The 22,356-nt window shown below is 44.6% G+C and overlaps 1 protein-coding gene across 1 annotated transcript in view; it reads left to right on the forward strand.

The window, feature by feature from the left end:
• Positions 1-6,396: 6,396 nt before the first annotated feature.
• LOC130109816 (tetraspanin-1) overlaps positions 6,397-22,356 on the forward strand; it is a 143,156-nt gene continuing 127,196 nt past the window's right edge. Inside the window, 1 exon segment of the mRNA XM_056276789.1 lies at positions 6,397-6,657. Coding sequence (XP_056132764.1) covers positions 6,397-6,657 — 261 coding nt within the window.

The following is a 22,356-nucleotide window of genomic DNA, read 5'->3' on the forward strand; positions in this document are numbered from 1 at the left end:
TGGTGGTTGGCTCCATCAGTCATCACAATTCTATACCAACATGCTTCCCTCTATTATGCTTGCCTTGATGTGCTGCAGCGTGTGTGTGTGTGTGTGTGTGTGTGTGTGTGTGTGTGTGTGTGTGTGTGTGTGTGTGTGTGTGTGCCCATTTTTACTATCCTAACCGGGTCCAAATGTCCCCGTTAGGATAGAAAAACCACCTACCTTGTAAGGACATTTTCGGGGTCCCCATGAAGAAAAGAGTCTATTTAGGGTTAGGACTTGGTTTTAGGGTTAAAATTAGAATTAGGATTTGATTAAGGTTAGGGTAAGGATTAAGGTTAGGGGTGTAGTTGTGATAGTTAAGGTTAAGGGCTAGGGAATGAAATGAATGTAGTCAATGAGTGGTCTCCACAAGTATAGGGTAACATGGTATATGTGATTGTGTGTGTGTGTGTGGGGGGGGGGTCATAATACAAGACTAGTGGAGGGGGCTAGAGGACCATGATTGAATACAACACAATGGTCATTGCCTCATGCAGCCTCCTCTGCTTCATCAGTTGTGTGTTTGTGTGATTTCTGTGTGTGTGTGTGTGGGGGGGACAAACAGAAAGAGACAGAAGAACAGAGACAGAGCCTGAGGTTGGTTATTGTGTGTTGAAATGGGATTTAAGGGAATGGAAATGTAATCAGCTGTCAAACTGATGCTGGACATGGCTGTTTGCTCTCACTACCTCTCGCTCTCCACCTTTGCCACAAACACGTGTGTGTCCACAAGCAGACACACACAGACTCTGCATCAACAGTGTCTGCATCAACACACACATTGAATGTAGGTAGAAACACATGTATGCACTGCACACACATACACATCAAATCCACTTTACCATGGTGAACAACTATACAAATCAGGGCCTTTTTCTTACACCAAGTCTCTCATACTTAAAGTTTAGTTCAGTTGCACTAAGGACTTAAAGACCTGGTATTACGCCACCAGGTGCACAGCAGTGAGCCATTTCACAATCTACCTCGATGTGACATCACACTGAAAGGAGGCTGATCAAATCAGTTCACACAGTCATTGCCTTCAAACAGTGACTGCGTGAACTGGTTGGCTGGATTTGTACTTTTTGTATAGTCTTTCACATCTGTTTGTGGTTACATTAGTTATGGCCAAAATCAAATGACCATCTTTAAGCATTTTCCCAGGAATGGCATGTTCTCAAATTACTTGGGGTGGGTTTTGACTTGGTCTAAAAGTCTTTTTTGTTTTTTTGTTTGTTTTTTTTTATATATATTTTATAAATCCCGTGGGGAAATTATGCTCTGCATTTAACCCATCCTAGCTGTGTAGCTAGGAGCAGTGGGCAGCCGCCACGCAGCACCCGGGGACCAACTCCAGTTCGTCTTGCCATGCCTCGGTCAGGGGCACAGACAGGAGTATTAACCCTAACATGCATGTCTTTTTGATGGCGAGGGAAACCGGAGCACCCGGAGAAAACCCACTGCAGACACGGGGAGAACATGCAAACTCCACACAGAGGACGACCTACGATGACACCCAAGGTTGGACAGCCCCGGGCTTCGAACCTGGGACCTTCTTGCTGTGAGGTGACAGTGCTAACCACTGAGCCACCGTGCTGCCCATGAAGGCACGGTGCCCTTGAAGGGCAAATATTTGCTCATGTAAATGATGCCACGTTATCATCCAGGCCTTTGACCTCCCTCAGAATACAAAGAATATACAAAGTTTAAAATTCTCCCATTAATGCTTGATTGTGGTCACAATAAGGCCTTGAAACATGGCTAACATGACACATCACAATCTTGGCCATTAAAACATGGGTGACAGTGTGTCTCTTGAGTAAAGAGTTAAAAATCTACATCCTACTTTAAGAGCTATTTTGATTATAGGATTCTTTTGGTATGGGTTTGCCCAATACACTGTAAGAAATCTGTGAAATCCAAAATAAGTTATGGTGTTGTGCACAGTACATTATTGTACAACAAATTTATAGTGTAATACTGTATAATCCAATAAATATACTGCTGGTTCATGGAAAATCACAGTAATCAACTGTAGAAAATCATTACTGTTGGAAACACATTAGCCAGTGTATTACTGTAAGTTTTTCCCCCGATAAATAAGACCATATATTTTAACCATTATATATCCAGTCTATGACTTGAACAAGAATGAAAAAAGATTTAGGATTATATTTTGATTAATAATAGCAATGACTGAATCATTGATAAAAATGTGTAGCACAAATGTGAGGGGGAAAAAAGTCTTCTTGTGGGCTATAATTATTTGATATACAAATATGATAATATGTAGTAATTTTCTCTGGTTTGAATTTAAGTGATCTACTCTGTGCATAACTGTAGTCCACTGACTTCGTCGACAATTCTGTGCATGTCATTGACATTTATCCATGGTAAATCTTGCAGGCATCTGAAAAATATGCCATTGTCAATAGCACATGCCAACAAACAGGAAACTGGTATGACCACTGCAATAAAAACCGGAAGTCGGTGGACTACAGTTATGCACAGAGCCGATCGAGCTTGCTTTTCTTTCATTCTACTAGACTTTCTGTTCCATCTTAGACTGTAAAAGCCACACTTCCATTTACGCAGTTCAGCCCTGTCAAACACGAAATCACTTTTCTTCTCTATAGCGTTAACTTTGAATCAGTTCTGCAGTCTTCATTGGTCATAAGTTATCCAACTAATGCTAGCTAGCTGGTGATAGTTAGCTAGCAATCCGGCATTATACCCCATCAGAATACCTTACATGTTTAAGCACTGTGCAGCTCTATGTTCTACATTTGCAGCATGTGTTAAGATACACACAGAAACCTTGCTAACTTTAGATTTCAATGCTGGATAGCAGAATACCATACTACGTGTGTGTCACTTTGTGCACTTAAGTAGCTCATGTACCAATTCCACAAGGAGACAGCATAGTTAAAGTAACATACTGGCCACTGCTGTGAAATTAACATACTTGCCAATGCTGTGGAATTAACCTAAACAGTATGCTAAAGTTAATTTCACAGTATTTTTAACAGTGTATTATTGTACTCTGAAACATGGCAATATACTGTGTTTTATAGTATGGTAATGCAAATGCTACTTTAAATACATCACCTGTAAACTAAATTACAGTATCCTCCTGGCCACTAGCTGCCAGTAATTGACTGTAAATATCACAGTAATCTTCTTACAGTGTAATTTTACAATAAATCCCAATGAAAAGGTCCGATGTGTAGTACCATTATTGTTTTTCTTATTGTATCCTGTGTTTCTGTATAGTTTCTTCCAAAAATGGAACAATCCTTGTAAAGTAAATGCTTTCATGGTGTCAAAGAGGTGTGATCACACATGACCACCACCCAAATGAAACCACAAGGCCTGACATAAAACACACACACACGCGCACACACACACACACACACACACACACACACACACACACACACACACACACACACACACACACACACACACACACACACACACATAGTGTAATATCAGCCAGTGGGCAGTAAAAGCAAGCCGTGATTGGATTAGATGTGATACAATCAGATTACTCACAGAACTTATATCTAATCAGTGTTGGAGCTTGGGGGATGGCTCAAGACTGGACAGCAAAACAGTAAAACAAACACTCCCACATACACACTCATACATGTGTTCTGACTTGAAAATACACAGAAATTCCTTAATGGCATAATGACAACAAGTTATATCCAGAGCACCCAGTGGGGTGGTGGTGTGTGTGTCTTCCTCAAGCTTGGGTCCTCTACCAGAGGCCTGGGAGTTTGAGGGTTCTGCGCAGTATCTTAACTGTTCCTAGGACTGAACTTTCCTGGACAGAGACATCAGATGTTGCTCCTGGAACCTGCTAGACCCACTCTCCTGTACACTATCCCAGCCACTTGGTTATGCCTCTCGGTGTATGCTGTCCTGGCCTTGATCTTACACCCTGCTACTATGTGCCAGACTGTCTCAGGAGCATCTTTGCACAGGCTGCACATTGGATCCTGTCTGCTGTGGTAGACCCCTGCCTCTGTGGATCTGGTGTTGAGTGCCTGCTCTTGTGATGCCACGATTATAGTCTCTGTGCTGTCCTTCAAGTCAGCCGTTTCTAGCCACTGGTAGAATTTCTTGATGTCAGCCAATCCATTTGCTGATGGTACATCCCATGGAGGGGCTTCTATAATGTCTCCTCTTTTTCTTCTTCATCACCCTCTGTCCTCTGCTACCTTAGGTTCTCACTGAGCAGTTTTTCCTAGGGGACCGTCTTCCTGATGTATTCTTGGGTGCTCTTTTTTCTTTCTGGATAGTGGCTCTGACACTCACCAATCCTCAGCCCCCCTCTTTTCGCTGCTCATACAGTCTCAGGTTGCTGGACTTCAGGTGGAATCCTCCATGCATTGTGAGGTGTTTTCATGTCTTGACATCTGTAGCCTCCATTTCCTCCTGTGGCCATCTTATCATCCCAGCTGGGTATCTGATGACTGGTAGGGTGTACATGTTGATGGCTTCAATCTTATTCCTACCATTGAGCTGGCTTCTCAGGACCTGCCTTACTCTGTGGAAGTATTCAGCTGTGGTTGACCTCCTTTCTTTCTCATCATGGTTCCCATTGGCCTGTGGGATACCCAGGTACTTGTAACTATCTTGTATGTCTGCAATCCTGCCTTCCGGTAGTGCCACCCCTTCAGTCCTGATCATCTTCCCTATCTATTACCATTCAGCCATATTTATCTGGTCCGAAAGACATCCTGATGTGATCGCTGTATATTCTGGCGAGGTGGATAAGTGAATCAATGTCTCGTTCACTCTTGGCATACAGCTTGATGTCATCCATGTAGAGGAGATGACTGACGGTTACTCAACTTCTGAACTTGTATCCATATGTTAGGGTTAATACTCCTGCCTGTGCCCCTGACTAAGACAATGGAAAGATGAACTGGAGTTGGTGCCTGGGTGCTGCAGCTGCCTGCTCCTATATAATAGGATGGGTTAAATGCAGAGAACAAATTCATTGTAAGAATACAATGTCAAATAAAGTGGCTTTCATTTCATTTCATTCATTCTTCATCCACTCTTTACAGTGATCTGAGTGAGGGTGCTCAGGCCTATGCAGAATAGCAGTGGGGACAGCGCATCACCTTGGTAGTTGCCACATTTGATGGTCACTTGTGCGATAGCCTTCGAGTTGGCCTCTAGGTTTGTTTTCCACAGCCATATTGAGTTCTTGAGGGAGGTTGTATAGTGCCAAGTATTCCAGTATGCACGTGTGGGGCATTGAGTCGTAGGCCTTTTTGTAGTCAATGCAAGCAGTGCTTAGGTTGGTCTGTCTGGTCTTAGAGTCTTCTGTGACTGCTCTATCAACCAGTAGCTAGTGCTTTGACCCTCTGGTGTTGTTTCCAGTGCCCTTCTGAGTTTCACTCATGTACTGACTCATGTGCCTATTCAACTTAGCCACTATGATCCTTGAGAGGAGCTTCCAGTGTTATAGAGAGGCAGGTTATTGGCTGATTGTTTGAAGGTGTTGTACCCTTGTGGGAATCCTTCATGATCAGTATTGTCCTCCCCTGTGTTAGCCAGGGAAGGACATATTCTTGGTTGCATCCAACTGCAAAAGCCATGATCCAGAAGAGCTTAGAAAGCATGAGTGGGATCTCGTTTTTGAAAGGTATCCACCAAGAAAGGGGTACAAAATAATTTCCCAGGCATTAGATATACCATGGAACACAGTGAAGACAATCATCAACAAGTGGAGAAATAATAACTGGCGAATAACTGACATTACCAGCATGCATCACAGCTTACAATACAGGGCCGATTTTAGGCGACATATCGGATTGTAAGGCAGCAGCTTGCAGACTGTGAAAGACCGTTAAAGAGGCTAAGTGGCACTATAGAGACAAAGTGGAAGCCGACTTTAAAGAGGGTGACTCCCCTCGCATGTGCAATGGACTATGGACCATCATGGACTTTAAAAGTAAGCCCCTCTCGGTGACGAGAGTAGATACCTCCCTAGCTGATTAACTGAACGTATTTTATGCATGCTATGAGGCCAACTCCGCTAATAACAGCCCCCTGCCCATACCAGCAGCTAATAAAGCTTACGTCAGCAGGGAACCCCCACTCACTATCACTGAGAGTGACGAGAGGGAGGCAAAAAGCAGGAAAGCTTCTGGGCCCGATGGTATCTCTGGCTGGGTCTTGAAATCCTGCACTAATCAGCTAACTCCTGTGTTTACATACATTTTCAACACATCCTTGGCCCAAGTCATAGTCCTCTCTTACCTTAAATGGTCCATCATCGTCCCTGTGCCAAAGAACAACAATCCACCATGCCTAAACGACTATCACCCAGTGGCCCTGACATCAGTGATGATGAAGTGCTTCGAGAGACTGGTGAAGGTCTTCATCTGGTCATCCCTACCCAGCTCATTCAACCCCCTCCAGTTCACCTACAGAGCCAACGGGTGCAGAGACGACACCATCTCCAACCTCCTGCACACCACCTTAACTCACTTGGATGGGGGGGAGGGGGAAATATGTGAGAATGCTGTGATGTCCTGCAGAGTGGTACATTCAGCTGAATGCACCATAAGAACATCTCTTCTTACCCTGCAGGACACCTACACCAAGAGGGTAAGGCTGAGAGCCCAAAATATCATATGAGACATGTCACAGCCCAGCAATGGATTGTTTAGACTACTAAGGTCAGGCAGACACTGCTGCAGTCCATCCATCCATTATCCAAGCCACTTGTCCGAATTGGGATTGCGGAAAGCTGGAGCCTATCCCAGCAGTCATTGGGCGTCTGCAGTCACATGGCCAAAACTGAAAGACTAAAGAGGAGTTTCTATTCTCAGGCCATCTGGATTCTCAGTGTATACACTTCACTTTAACAAAAACTTCAACACACACATGGCTTGCAATACTGTACACACTGTTGTTTCTGTCACAGTCACGTTTACTTGCACACCAGGTTACTTTAACTAAAATGCTAGTAGATTCTGGAAACTGGGAAGATTTGTATAGATAGATAGTTCTTATCTAATGTCAAGATTAGTGTGTGTATATATATATATATATATATATATATATATATATATATTTACATATATATACACACACACACACACACACACACACACACACACACACACATATATATATATATATATATATATATATATATATATATATCAACACGGATACAGGAAAAACGTTTTAATGAATTGCAGTACAGGCCTGTTTCGTGCGTCTCGCACTCATCAGCTGCTAATGTGGTTCAACAAAGAATCATACAGTTTAAGTTACAACACCATTGATGGTTTCGGAAAAAAAACGTTATTTATATATATATATACATATATACATACACACACACATGCACACACACACACACACTATATTACCAAAGTATTAGGACACCTGGCCATTACACCTACAGGAGCTTTTATGACATCCCATTCTAAATCCATAGTTATTAATATGGAGTTGCCCCCCCCCCCTTTGCAGCTATAACAGCTTCTACTCTCCTGGGAAGGCTTTCCACAAGATTTTGGAGTGTGTCTGTGGGAATTTTTGCCCAGTCAACCAAAAGAGCATTTGTGAGGTTGGACTGATGTTGGATGAGAAGACCTGGCTCGCAATCTCCGTTCTAGTTCATCTCAAAGGTGTTGGATGGGGTTGAGGTCAGGTCTCTGTGCGGGCCAGTCAACTTCTTCCACACCAAACTCACCCAACCATGTCTTACTGAACCTTGCTTTGTGCACTGGGGTACAGTCATGCTGGAACAGGAAAGGACCCTCCCCAAACTGTTCCCACAAAGTTGGAAGCATAGAATTGTCCAAAATGACTTGGTATGCTAAAGCATTAAGATTTCCCTTCCCTGGAACTAAGGGGCCTAGCCCAACCCTTGAAAAACAACCCCATTCCATTATCCCTCCTCCCCCAAACCTTACAGTTGGCACAATGCAGTCAGACAGGTAACGTTCCCCTGGCATCCGCCAAAACCAGGCTCGTCCATCAGACTGCCAGACAGAGAAGCGTGATTCGTCACTCCACAGAACACATTTCCACTGCTCCAGAGTCCAGTGGCAGCCTGCTTTACACCACTCAAGCCAATGCTTGGCATTGTGCTTGGTGATGTAAGGCTTGCATGCAGCTGCTCGGCCATGGAAACCCATTCCATGAAGCTCCCGGAGCACAGTTTTTGTGCTGATGATAACACCAGAGGAAGTTTGGAACCCTGAAGTTATTGAGTCAACAGAGCGATGGCAACTTTTACACACTATGCACCTCAGCACTCGTTGACCCCGCTGTGTGACTTTACGTGGTCTGTCACTTGGTGGCTGAGTTGCTGTTGTTCCTAAACGCTTCCACTCTTCAATAATACCACTTACAGTTGACCGTGGAATACCTAGCAGGGAAGAAATTTCACAAACTGACTTAATGCAAAGGTGGCATCCTATGACAGTACCACACTTGAATTCACTGAGCTCTTCAGAATGACTCATTCTTTTACAAATGTTTGTAAATGCAGACTGCATGGCTAGCTGCTGGATTTTATACACCTGTGGCAATGGGTCTGAATGAAACACCTGAATTCAATGATTAAGAGGTGTGTCCCAATACTTTTGTACATATCATATATATATATATATATATATATATATATATATATATATATATAAAACTTTGTTAAAAGAAACACTCAACAGTGGGGATAGTGCTCATCAAATAAGGAGCAAAATAATCCAGTTAGTCAAGTAAATTCTCTATGAGTACAAGCCTGTTTCATGCTATAAGTAATCATCAGCTGTCAATGAAACCACTCGAGGAAGGACATACCATCTACTGCGTCGTCGTGCACGTCACGTGCACATTGACCAATGGGGAAGGAGCTGTGCAACGTACAAAAATTTCAAAAACACATGATCACTAACGAAGTTGCGATTCAAAATTCAAAAACACGTGATCGCTAATGGTCCAATTTTTTGGGGGGGGGGTATTTGTCTTTTGTCATGATTTATTTGTAATTACAAAATAGGTGCTTATATCTATGTCCGCAACTGCTTTTTGAAATTTTTGCACGTTGTACATCTCCCTTCCCCATTGGTCAATGTGCACGTGATGTGCATGACGACGCAGTAGATGGTATGTCCTTCCTCGAGTGGTTCCCATTGACAGCTGATGATGGCTTATAACATGAAACAGGCTGTATTCTTCATGTGTCTGGGCTATAGGGTAGGGTGGCAAGGTGGAAGCCTTTTCAACACACACACACACACACACACAAAAACACATCCAAGCCCAGCTAAATTTTGCAAAACGAAACATCCAGTCTCCCAAATCCATTTGGGAAAATGTGTTATGGTTCGATGAGACCAAGGTTGAACTTTTTGACCATAATTCCAAAAAGTATGTTTGTGAAAAAAACAACACAGCACATAAACGAACACATCCATGGTGAAGCATGGTGGTGGCAGCATCATGCTTTGGGGTGGCTTATCTTCAGCTGGAACTGGGGCTTTAGTCAAGGTGGAGGGAATCATGAATACTAGTCAATTTTGGGGTGAAACTTTCAGGAGCCTGCTAGAAAGCTGACGATAAAGAGTAATTTTACCTTTCAGCATGACAACGACCCAAAGCATACATCCAATTCAACAAAGGAATGTCTTCACCAAAAGACTGCCAATGTTTCGGAAAGGCCCAGCCAGAGCACAGACCTGAATCCAATTGAAAATCTGTGGGGTGACCTGAAGAGGGCTGTGCACAGGAGATGCCCTCACAATTTGATGGAGCAATAGTGTTTTTGCAAGGAAGAGAGGGAAAATATTGCCAAGTTCAGACGTGCCAAGCTGATAAGACTCTTACCCAAAAAGACTGAGTGCTGTAATAAAATTAATAGGTGCTTCAACAAAGTACTAGTTTAGGGATGTGCACACTTATGCAACCAGGATATTTATCCATCCATCCTTCCATCTATTATCTTAACTGCTTATCCTGCTCTCAGGGTTGCGGGGATGCTGGAGCCTATTCCAGCAGTCATTGGGCAGCAGGCGAGGAGACACCCTGGACAGGCTACCAGGCCATCACAGGGCCCACACACACACACACACACACACACACACACACACACACACACACACACACACACACACACACACACACACACACACACACACACACACACACACACACACACACACACACACACACACACATTCATACCTAGGGACAATTTAGTACGGCTGAGTCACCTGACCTACACGTCTTTGGACAGTGGGAGGAAACCGGAGCACCCGGAGGAAACCCACATAGACACGGGGAGAACATGCAAACTCCACACAGAGGACGACCCGGGACGACCCACCAAGGTTGGACTACCCTGGGGCTCGAACCCAGGACCTTCTTGCTGTGAGGCGACCACGCTAACCACTGCGTCACCATGCCGCCCCAGGATATTTATTCTAAGTTTTTTTTTTATTTTTCTATTTACTTTATTTTCCACTTGAATTTTATAGGCTGCAATTTCACATTAAAGGTGGAAAAAGTTCTGACAGGATTTATCTCGGTTTAATTTTTTTACATCACCAAAAAACCTGCCATTTTAACAGGGGTGTGTACACTTTTTATATTCATTGTGCGTGTGTGTGTTTACACACACACACACACACACACACACACACACACACACACACACACACACACACACATATAATATATATATCAGACTTCTATAAGAGATATTGCAATATGCATGTGAATCCTGAACAATGTGTCTCCACTTGCAACTATGCATGCTCACACACACACACACACACACACACACACACACACACACACACACACACACACACACACACACACACACACACACACACACACACACACACGTGCGTTTCAAGAGGCTTCAATCCTATCATAAGATGAAAAATTCTGTAGGTCTCAATTTGCAACCTTTGGGCTATTACATTTTGTAGGATACAGTAAAACACAGAGGTCACCTCTCTGTCTTTTCTCCAGACACATCACCAACACCTCATTCCCGGAGGAACTATTCCCGGCATAATGGCAAATTCAGGCGAGGATTCATAGGCACGTCATGCTATCCTTTTGTACAGGGTTAATGCTTAGCCATGGCCTTGAATATGGAGTAATCTGAGAGCGGTGGGTGTGCATGTGTGTATGTGCGTGTCTGTGTGTGTGCATGCGTACATCTGTGCATGTGTGTGCCTGTCTTTGCATATACGTGCATGGCCCTGCACATAAGCCTCTCTCTCTATCCATCACAGCAGAGTTCTTCTAAGTTTCAGCTGGTGTGCCTATGTCCATGTATACATAAGGTTACCATGGTGACTTACTATCGAGGGGACCAGCAGTGAATAGCCCTCAGCATCATATACACGTGGTCTCGGGCATCTCTAGAGAAGTGTGAAAAAATGATAGACATGGACAATCATGTGTAGTGTGTGTGTGTGTATGTGTGTGTGTGTGTGCGCGCGCCGATGTGAGTGTGTGTGCCGATGTGAGTGCATTTGAATCACATCTGCTGTCATGGAAAATGAGGCCGGGATGAGGCCCAGTCAGTCTGATGTCTGCTGAGTGACATTTGTGACTGTCAATCCCTGAGTGTCAATCATCTCTTTTAGATTTGATTGACAGGGAGAACGGGGGTCCACAAAACACACCCGGATCAGCTGCTTTCAGTGGCAACAGTTAGACAGATGAGTAGGGATACACCAATAGTCACACAAATAGCAAATCCAACACTCGCCAACGTTAAAGACTCGCAAATATTCATGCATGAACTGATAAAAAGAGCAATGCATAGAAATTTTAACTTTTAACCACCAGCTCAAATGACATGAGGGGTCCTGAGTTTTAAAAGCATCCTCTGAGCTGCGTTCAGGGGTCACAGTCACATAGGTGCAGAAGAGCCTTACATAAACATGTGAAAAGCAGACACATGTAATCTTATAGACATATTCTTATGAAGTACACATTGCTTTTTTGGGGGGGGATTTTTCCCCCCTTTTTCTCCCCAATTGTATCCGGCCAATTGCCCCACTCTTCCAAGCCGTCCCGGTCATTGCTCCCCTCCCTCCGCTGATCCGGAGAGGGCTGCAGACTACCACATGCCTCCTCCGATACATGTGGAGTCGTCAGCTGCTTCTTTTCACCTGACAGTGAGGAGTTTCACCAGGGGGACCTAGCACGTGGGAGGATCACGCTATTCTCCCCAATCCCCCCCCCCGCACAGGCGCCCTGACTGACCAGAGGATAAGCTAGTTTAGCAACCAGGACACATACCCACATCCGGCCTCCCACCCACAGACATGGCCAATTGTGTCTGTAGGGACGCCCCACCAAGCTGGAGGTAACACAGGGTATCGAACCGGCGATCCCCGTGTTGGTAAGCAACGGAATAGACCGCTATGCTACCCGGACGCCCACAAATTGCTTTTTAACACACATATTCTATAGTGCAAAGCTCATGGGTAGCAAGTTATGTCAGTTAGATCCAGACATTAACAATATCAGTCAGCTGCTGATATTAGATACACACAAACACCTCAGCCTCACAATACACACATTGATATTATGTTCCCCAGTAAATGAGCACAGGATCGGGCAGGAAGAGCACTGGGCTAGACATACACACTTCCCACAAGTACACATTTGGACACAGCTGGGCACAGCAGTGAAACAGACAGAGAGATAGAGGCACGCACACATATGAAGACACCGTTACAAAGCAGGCTCTGTGTAGGTGATGGTGAGCCACCAGGCAGGACCAGGACCCAGATGACACCTGAGTTTCCTGGCAGCTTCACTTCGCCCTACTACTATACATTGTCCTAACCACACTGCCAGATGGCTGTGTGTGTGTGTGTGTGTGTGTGTGTGTGTGTGTGTGTGTGTGTGTGTGTGTGTGTGTGTGTGTGTGTGTGTGTGTGTGTGTGTGTGTGTGTGTGTGTGTGTGTGTGTTACAGAGAAAGAGAGACAGAGAGAGAGAGAGAGGGGATGAGAGAGAAACAAAGATGGAGAGAGATAGAACATTTAAGGAAGGGAGAGGGAAAGAGGAAGATTTCTTGCATAGAAAAATAAATCTCAGGACTGTCTAGTTATGATCTTCACTTTTAAACTGGTCCTATTTCTCCCACGAGTGTTAAGATTTGTTGTGTTGTTAACGATGTATTGTGGCTGAGTAAACGCCAGTTTAATTTTGAATCTGACTGACTTCAACTGCTGGATAAATTGATATTCTTGAATGGACTACCCTATGCCATAAGAATAAACTATTCAGAGTCGTGTGTTCAGCGGCACGGCTCCCTGACTAGATTTCCCTTAGTATCGTTAATATTTCCTACAATATCGTCACGCAAGAATAATCAAGGGGATCACAAATCTCGCTTCTGAAAAGACAGAGTGGCTTTCCAAAAATCACTCTCGTTATTACAGAGAATAATGCATTACCCATGTTTCAGAGAGCTATGGTGATGGAATCGTCTAAGGTTCAGTCCCCTCGAAAAACAAAGCGCCAGCTGTGCTTAACAAAAATGAAGTATCACAAGAAAGCTCTGCAGTAAACAAAGGAGACCGGGGGAGAGGACATTGCCAGGCAGATGAAAAGCGGGCTGGGACAAGATGAAGAGACTCATGAAGAGATGGACAGACGGGGAGATGGGGTGAGGGCAACGCTACTGTCATAACCAACACAGATGTTAACAACTCCCACTGCATAATGGAACATATGGTCCGTGTGTACCACCAATACACACATAGACACACACACACACACACACACACACACACACACACACACACACACACACACACACACACACACACACACTTTGAGAATTAACGTTCACACACAGACATGCGCTGACATGCACACACTGCTCACACGCATGCACTGCAAACACACAAACCAACAATGGATCCCTTTCTCACTGTCTTAGTGCAGACAATAGAGCCGTAGCTCGTAGTTCACACTGATCAGACTGAACTGAATTGAGCAGGTGTGGGTGGTGTCTATACTGGAGGTGGAGAAAGTGAGAGGAAGGAAGGTGGGGCAGACTGCAGATTTAAGACGAGGCCTTGCCTCAATACATATTTCTCTGCATTGTCTATGTGTGTGTCTGAAGTCACCATACAGTGTTGTTGATTTCCCCGGGGTGACCGAATATGCCTGTTTTATTGTTATGGTCTATTAAACCCCTATGATGGAGGGGCCAAGCTAGAGGTGGCATCTGCTTGCCACATACAGACACTAAACCACAGGTCTACACACACACACACACACACACACACACACACACACACACACACACACACACACACACACACACAAATCTCATGCCCCAGGTGCATTGTGGGGCTAAGTTAACCAAGAAGGACATCTGATGCAGAGCAAATAACACACTCTAAAAAGGTCAGAGCAATTTAAGAGTCTTTTTATTGTTTCCTGTGATAGCCCACAGCTGCGGCAGCGTGGGTGTTATGCAGCTTTTATGTAAGGTAAGGGTGCACTGGTGCAGTGGAGGCTGTGGCAGTGAACTGGGTAGTTCATATTCAAGTCAGCATTCTGGAACAGTCATTTGGATGGTACATCTGAGAAAGGTTGGAGAATCCAATTGTGTCGCAATGTGCTACCATTCAAACCAGCAATCTTGAATTGCCATTTCATCTAGCGCCTCTTAACACGGCAACTATAGCCCGTGTAGCCTTGTGCTGTCACAGTAGTGACTGTGGTACTGTACATACGACCCTAAAGCAATGGCAGTCATCATTCAACTAACACATTCCAGCGGTGTTGTACATTCCAATTTTGTGGAGCAGTGGTTGGCTTTGGCCAGATAAAAATCATGCCATTGTAATAAAAAACTTTTATATACTTTCTGCACCGCTGTTGCTCTGCTGCTTTGAGAAGAACTCTTCAGAAGTGCTCGAATTGCTCCTCTGTCGCACTAGTCAGGAATCGGGAACACTTTGTCATCTCATTTCATGTACTTGCATTTATGAAATGAAACGAAATGTCTTTTCCCTCAGCCCACAGCAGTGCAACACCAAGACAAAAACATATCCACAAATTACAAGAACACATATATCAAACTACAAAAAAAACACTGTCCAAGAGAACGAACGCCAGCCAGGATGACTGTCGGAACTGCCAGTCTGCATGGGCTAGCCATTACCTTAGCCTGCCTTGCTTCTGTGTCCTGTCAGACCACTCTTGTTGTTTCCTCCTCGGCGGCAGGGCCGTGGTCCCTGGGCCCACTGGATGCAGCAGACCAGGCTGCCCAAGCCGATCCAATGCCAGCTCTCCCAGCCAGACACCTTTGATGCACCTCCCCCACACGCCACACGACGACACTAAAACACAGTCAAGGCTAGGCGAGGCCACCGCCAAACCGCCCTCGGTGTTATCGGAACTGCCAGTCTGCATGGGCTAGCAGTTAGCTTAGCCTGCCTTGCTTCCGTGTCCTGTCAGACCGCCCGCGATGTTTCCTCTTCAGGTGCAGCTCCAGGCAGGGCCGCGGTCCCTGGGTCCACAGGACGCAGCAGACCAAACTCGCCCAGCCAATCCAGCGCCAGCTCTCCCAGCCATCAAACGAAGGCACAAACTTAGACGCAGACGTGGACAATGACACTGCATGGACGGTACTGGGTGAGGCCGCCGCAACCGTAAGTTCGCACCGCCATCTCCCCACACTGGTACCAGGTGGGGCTGCTGCAAATGCGAATTCGCGCAACCATCTTCCCACACCTGAGCAGTAATGCAGGAGGGATGTCAGCACAGTTGACTGCTACTTCAATGTCTGCAGTCACTTTGATGTTTATGATGTTTATGTGTTAGTTGTTTAGGATTGATGCAACATTAAGAAAAGCTCAATATTCTGTGAAAGCTTAATATGTATGTTAATACTCGCCAACCCCTCAAGTTTCACCTGCTCAACTGAAACACTCACTTCCTTTCTTCGCTTGAATACATTTGAATTCCAAGTCCCTTGTTCTCAACTTCTGCCGCCTCCTTTTTATGTTAAGGCCCATGTCAAGAGTTGATGTGGGGTGAACCGTGCTAATGCGGCTTCCATCTAAATGAACACACCGAAGCGCCCTAATTATGTCCTTAATGGAAATACAGTGCTCTGTGCCTCTGAATTCCCCTTGGGGGAAATGCATTGCAGTGTACATGTGTAATCATGCCTACTTAACTCTTTCAAGAAGGGCTGGTTTTCTCCCGTCCTCCTGCAGAATTAAATTTCTAGCCGACACCTCAGCCGAGGTCATTACATATTGTTGGTTTTCTACAGCACTGTACAGAATTCACTTTCTCTGAAAGCAAGACAGTCTGGGGTTTCTGCTGGTACTCTCCCATTGAACCATCGATTTACTTTTACTATGGATCAGATGTGACTTGTTCTATTCCTTATTTCCCATTCTTGCTTTTGGTTTTTATTGTACCACTTCCCTTCATTTTTAGATTTCTGATCATTTCGTTCATGTTTTATAAATAAATAAATAAAATGTCAAATAAATAAATGAGTATATATATATATATATATATATATATATATATATATATATATATATACACATATATATAACCCAGTGAGTCAAGTAAATTCTTTATGAGACAGTACAAGCCTGTTTCATGCCATAAGCAATCATCAGCTGTCAATTGACATATACACTCACCGGCCACTTTATTAGGCACACCTGTCCAACTGCTCGTTAACGCAAATTTCTAATCAGCCAATCACATGGCAGCAACTCAATGCATTTAGGCATGTAGACATGGTCAAGACGATCTGCTGCAGTTCAAACCGAGCATCAGAATGGGGAAGAAAGGTGATTTAAGTGACTTTGAACGTGGCATGGTTGTTGGTGCCAGACGGGCTGGTCTGAGTATTTCAGAAACTGCTGATCTACTGGGATTTTCACGCACAACCATCTCTAGGGTTTACAGAGAATGGTCCGAAAAAGAGAAAATGTCCAATGAGCGGCAGTTCTGTGGGCGAAAATGCCTTGTTGATGCCAGAGGTCAGAGGAGAATGGCCAGACTGGTTCGAGCTGATAGAAAGGCAACAGTAACTCAAATAACCACTCATTACAACCGAGGTATGCAGAAGAGCATCTCTGAACACACAACACGTCGAACCTTGAGGCAAATGGGCTACAGCAGCAGAAGACCACACCGGGTGCCACTCCTGTCAGCTAAGAACAGGAAACTGAGGCTACAATTCGCACAGGCTCCCCAAAATTGGACAATAGAAGATTGGAAAAACGTTGCCTGGTCTGATGAGTCTCGATTTCTGCTGCGACATTCGGATGGTAGGGTCAGAATTTGGCGTCAACAACATGAAAGCATGGATCCATCCTGCCTTGTATCAACGGTTCAGGCTGCTGGTGGTGGTGTAATGGTGTGGGGGATATTTTCTTGGCACACTTTGGGCCCCTTAGTACCAATTGAGCATCGTGTCAACGCCACAGCCTACCTGAGTATTGTTGCTGACCATGTCCATCCCTTTATGACCACAGTGTTCCCATCTTCTGATGGCTACTTCCAGCAGGATAACGCGCCATGTCATAAAGCTCGAATCATCTCAGACTGGTTTCTTGAACATGACAATGAGTTCACTGTACTCAAATGGCCTCCACAGTCACCAGATCTCAATCCAATAGAGCACCTTTGGGATGTGGTGGACTGGGAGATTCGCATCATGGATGTGCAGCCGACAAATCTGCAGCAACTGCGTGATGCTATCATGTCAATATGGACCAAACTCTGAGGAATGTTTCCAGTACCTTGTTGAATCTATGTCACGAAGGATTAAGGCAGTTCTGAAGGCAAAAGGGGGTCCAACCCGGTACTAGCAAGGTGTACCTAATAAAGTGGCCAGTGAGTGTATGTACATTGCATTACATTACATTACATTACATTACAGTCACTTCGCCGATGCTTTTATCCAAAGCGACTTACAATGAGTACATTTAACGTAGGAAATCAGGAGAACTACTAGTCATCAGAGGACATAAGTGTATCTTCTCTCTAAACAAGCATCTAAGAGCAAAACCAGTGCTAAAGTAAAAGCGCAAGAAAGAGATTTTTTTTTAATGACTGAATACAATAAGTGCTAAGAGCAAGTAACAGGGTAGTAGTTCTTGAAGAGTTGAGTTATGAACCTGCTCCGAAAGATGGGCAGCGACTCCGCTGTCCTGACATCAGTGGGGAGTTCATTCCACCACTGTGGGGCCAGGACAGAAAAGAGCCGTGACCGGGTCGATCGGCAGCAGGGGCCTCTGAGCGACGGGGCAACCAGGCGCCCTGAGGCAGCTGAGCAAAGTGGACAAGCGGGGGTGTAGGACTTGACCAAGGCCTGGAGATAGGAAGGAGCTGTTCCTTTCACGGCCCTGTAGGCTAGCACCAGAGTCTTAAACTGGATGCGAGTAGCTACTGGGAGCCAGTGGGAGTTGTGTGGGAGAACTTAGGGCGGTTGAACACCAGACGAGCTGCAGCTCGTGAATACACATATATACACTACCGTTCAAAAGTTTGGGATCACCCAAACAATTTCGTGTTTTCCATGAAAAGTCACACTTATTCACCACCATATGTTGTGAAATGAATAGAAAATAGAGTCAAGACATTGACAAGGTTAGAAATAATGATTTTTATTTGAAATAAGATTTTTTTACATCAAACTTTGCTTTCGTCAAAGAATCCTCCATTTGCAGCAATTACAGCATTGCAGACCTTTGGCATTCTAGCTGTTAATTTGTTGAGGTAATCTGGAGAAATTGCACCCCACGCTTCCAGAAGCAGCTCCCACAAGTTGGATTGGTTGGATGGGCACTTCTTTGAGCAGATTGAGTTTCTGGAGCATCACATTTGTGGGGTCAATTAAACGCTCAAAATGGCCAGAAAAAGAGAACTTTCATCTGAAACTCGACAGTCTATTCTTGTTCTTAGAAATGAAGGCTATTCCATGTGAGAAATTGCTAAGAAATTGAAGATTTCCTACACCGGTGTGTACTACTCCCTTCAGAGGACAGCACAAACAGGCTCTAACAGGTACTATTTAATGAAGATGCCAGTTGGGGACCTGTGAGGCGTCTGTTTCTCAAACTAGAGACTCTAATGTACTTATCTTCTTGCTCAGTTGTGCAACGCGGCCTCCCACTTCTTTTTCTACTCTGGTTAGAGCCTGTTTGTGCTGTCCTCTGAAGGGAGTAGTACACACCGGTGTAGGAAATCTTCAATTTCTTAGCAATTTCTCGCATGGAATAGCCTTCATTTCTAAGAACAAGAATAGACTGTCGAGTTTCAGATGAAAGTTCTCTTTTTCTGGCCATTTTGAGCGTTTAATTGACCCCACAAATGTGATGCTCCAGAAACTCAATCTGCTCAAAGAAGTGCCCATCCAACCAATCCAACTTGTGGGAGCTGCTTCTGGAAGCGTGGGGTGCAATTTCTCCAGATTACCTCAACAAATTAACAGCTAGAATGCCAAAGGTCTGCAATGCTGTAATTGCTGCAAATGGAGGATTCTTTGACGAAAGCAAAGTTTGATGTAAAAAAAATCTTATTTCAAATACAAATCATTATTTCTAACCTTGTCAATGTCTTGACTCTATTTTCTATTCATTTCACAACATACGGTGGTGAATAAGTGTGACTTTTCATGGAAAACACAAAATTGTTTGGGTGATCCCAAACTTTTGAACGGTAGTGTACATGCACATGTACATGTATATAGACATGTATATATATATACACACACACACACACACACACACACACATATATATATATATATATATATATACATGTATATATGTATGTATGTATATATATATATATATGTATATATATATAGACATTCATTCATTCATTCATTCATTCATCTTCAGCTGCTTCTCCGGGGTTGGGTCACAGTGGCAGCAAGCTAAGTAGAGCACTCCAGATGTCCCTCTCCCCAGCAACGCCCTCCAGCTCCTCCTGGGGGATCCCATGGCGTCCCCAGGCCAGATTAGTAGTCCCTCCAGCAAGTTCTGGGTCTACCCCGGGGTCTCCTCCCAGTTGGCCGTGCCCAGTAAACCTCCAAAGGAAGGCGCCCAGGAAACTGACTCCTTTCGATGCGAAGGAGCAGCGGCTCTACTCCGAGCTCCCTCCGGATGTCCGAGCTCCTCACCCTATTTCTAAGGCTGAGCCCAAACACCCTACGGAGGAAACTCATTTCAGCCACATGTATACATGATCTCACCCTTTCTGTCACTACCCAAAGCTAATGACCATAGGTGAGGATTGGAAAGAATATTGACTGGTAAATTGAGAGCTTTGCCTTCCAGCTCAGCTCCTTCTTCACCACAACAGTCCGGTACAATGTCCACATTACTGCTAATGCTGCACCAATCCACCTGTCAATCTCCTGCTCCATCCTACCCTCACCCGTGAACAAGACCCCGAGATACTTGAACTCCTTCACTTGAGGCAACAACTCATCCCCAACCCGGAGGGAGCAATCCACCATTTTCTGGTAGAGAACCATGGCCTCAGACTTGGAGGTGCTGACTCTCATCCCGGCCATTTCACACTCAGCTGCAAACCACCCCAGTGTGTGCTGCAGGTCGCGTTCTGATGAAGCCAACAAAACCACATTATCTGCAAAGAGCAGAGATGCAATTCTGAGGTTCTCAAAACGGACACACTCCTCACCTTGGTTGCACCTTGAGAGCCTGCCCTTGAATATCACAAACAGGATCGGAGACAAGGGACTTGGAGACCTTGGCGGACTTTGTGCTGAGAACGCGGACACAGCTCTCAAGGTTGGTTATACAAGAACCAGATGGCTTGTAGCAACTTCCCCGGTACCCCATACTCCCACAGTACCCCCCACAGAGTGCCCCGCAGTACACAGTCGTAAGCCTTCTCCAAGTCCACAAAACACATGTAGACTGGCTGGTCAAACTCTGGTCAAACTCTCATTGTTCCACGGCCACAGCCAGGACGGAATCCGCATTGTTCCTCCTGGATCCGAGGTTCGACAATGGGTCAGAGCCTCCTTTCCAGCACCCTAGAGTAGACTTTCACAGAGAGGCTGAGCAATGTAATGCCCCGATAATTGCAGCACACCCTCCGGTCCCCCTTTTTAAATATGGGAACTATACTCTAATATATATACACACTACCGTTCAAAAGTTTGGGATCACATTGAAATGTCCATATTTTTGAAGGAAAAGCACTGTACTTTTCAATGAAGATAACTTTAAACTAGTCTTAACTTTAAAGAAATACACTCTATACATTGCTAATGTGGTAAATGACTATTCTAGCTGCAAATGTCTGGTTTTTGGTGCAATATCTACATAGGTGTATAGAGGCCCATTTCAAGCAACTATCACTCCAGTGTTCTAATGGTACAATGTGTTTGCTCATTGGCTCAGAAGGCTAATTGATGATTAGAAAACCCTTGTGCAATCATGTTCACACATCTGAAAACAGTTTAGCTCGTTACAGAAGCTACAAAACTGACCTTCCTTTGAGCAGATTGAGTTTCTGGAGCATCACATTTGTGGGGTCAATTAAACGCTCAAAATGGCCAGAAAAAGAGAACTTTCATCTGAAACTCGACAGTCTATTCTTGTTCTTAGAAATGAAGGCTATTCCATGCGAGAAATTGCTAAGAAATTGAAGATTTCCTACACCGGTGTGTACTACTCCCTTCAGAGGACAGCACAAACAGGCTCTAACCAGAGTAGAAAAAGAAGTGGGAGGCCGCGTTGCACAACTGAGCAAGAAGATAAGTACATTAGAGTCTCTAGTTTGAGAAACAGACGCCTCACAGGTCCCCAACTGGCATCTTCATTAAATAGTACCCGCAAAACACCAGTGTCAACATCTACAGTGAAGAGGCGGCTGCGGGATTCTGGGCTTCAGGGCAGAGTGGCAAAGAAAAAGCCATATCTGAGACTGACCAATAAAAGAAAAAGATTAAGATGGGCAAAAGAACACAGACATTGGACAGAGGAAGACTGGAAAAAAGTGTTGTGGACGGATGAATCCAAGTTTGAGGTGTTTGGATCACAAAGAAGAACGTTTGTGAGACGCAGAACAAATGAAAAGATGCTGGAAGAATGCCTGACGCCATCTGTTAAGCATGGTGGAGGTAATGTGATGGTCTGGGGTTGCTTTGGTGCTGGTAAGGTGGGAGATTTGTACAGGGTAAAAGGGATTCTGAATAAGGAAGGCTATCACTCCATTTTGCAACGCCATGCCATACCCAGTGGACAGCGCTTGATTGGAGCCAATTTCATCCTACAACA

Source organism: Lampris incognitus, chromosome 3 (genome assembly GCF_029633865.1).
Source record: "Lampris incognitus isolate fLamInc1 chromosome 3, fLamInc1.hap2, whole genome shotgun sequence".
Classification (NCBI taxonomy): Eukaryota; Metazoa; Chordata; class Actinopteri; order Lampriformes; family Lampridae; genus Lampris; species Lampris incognitus.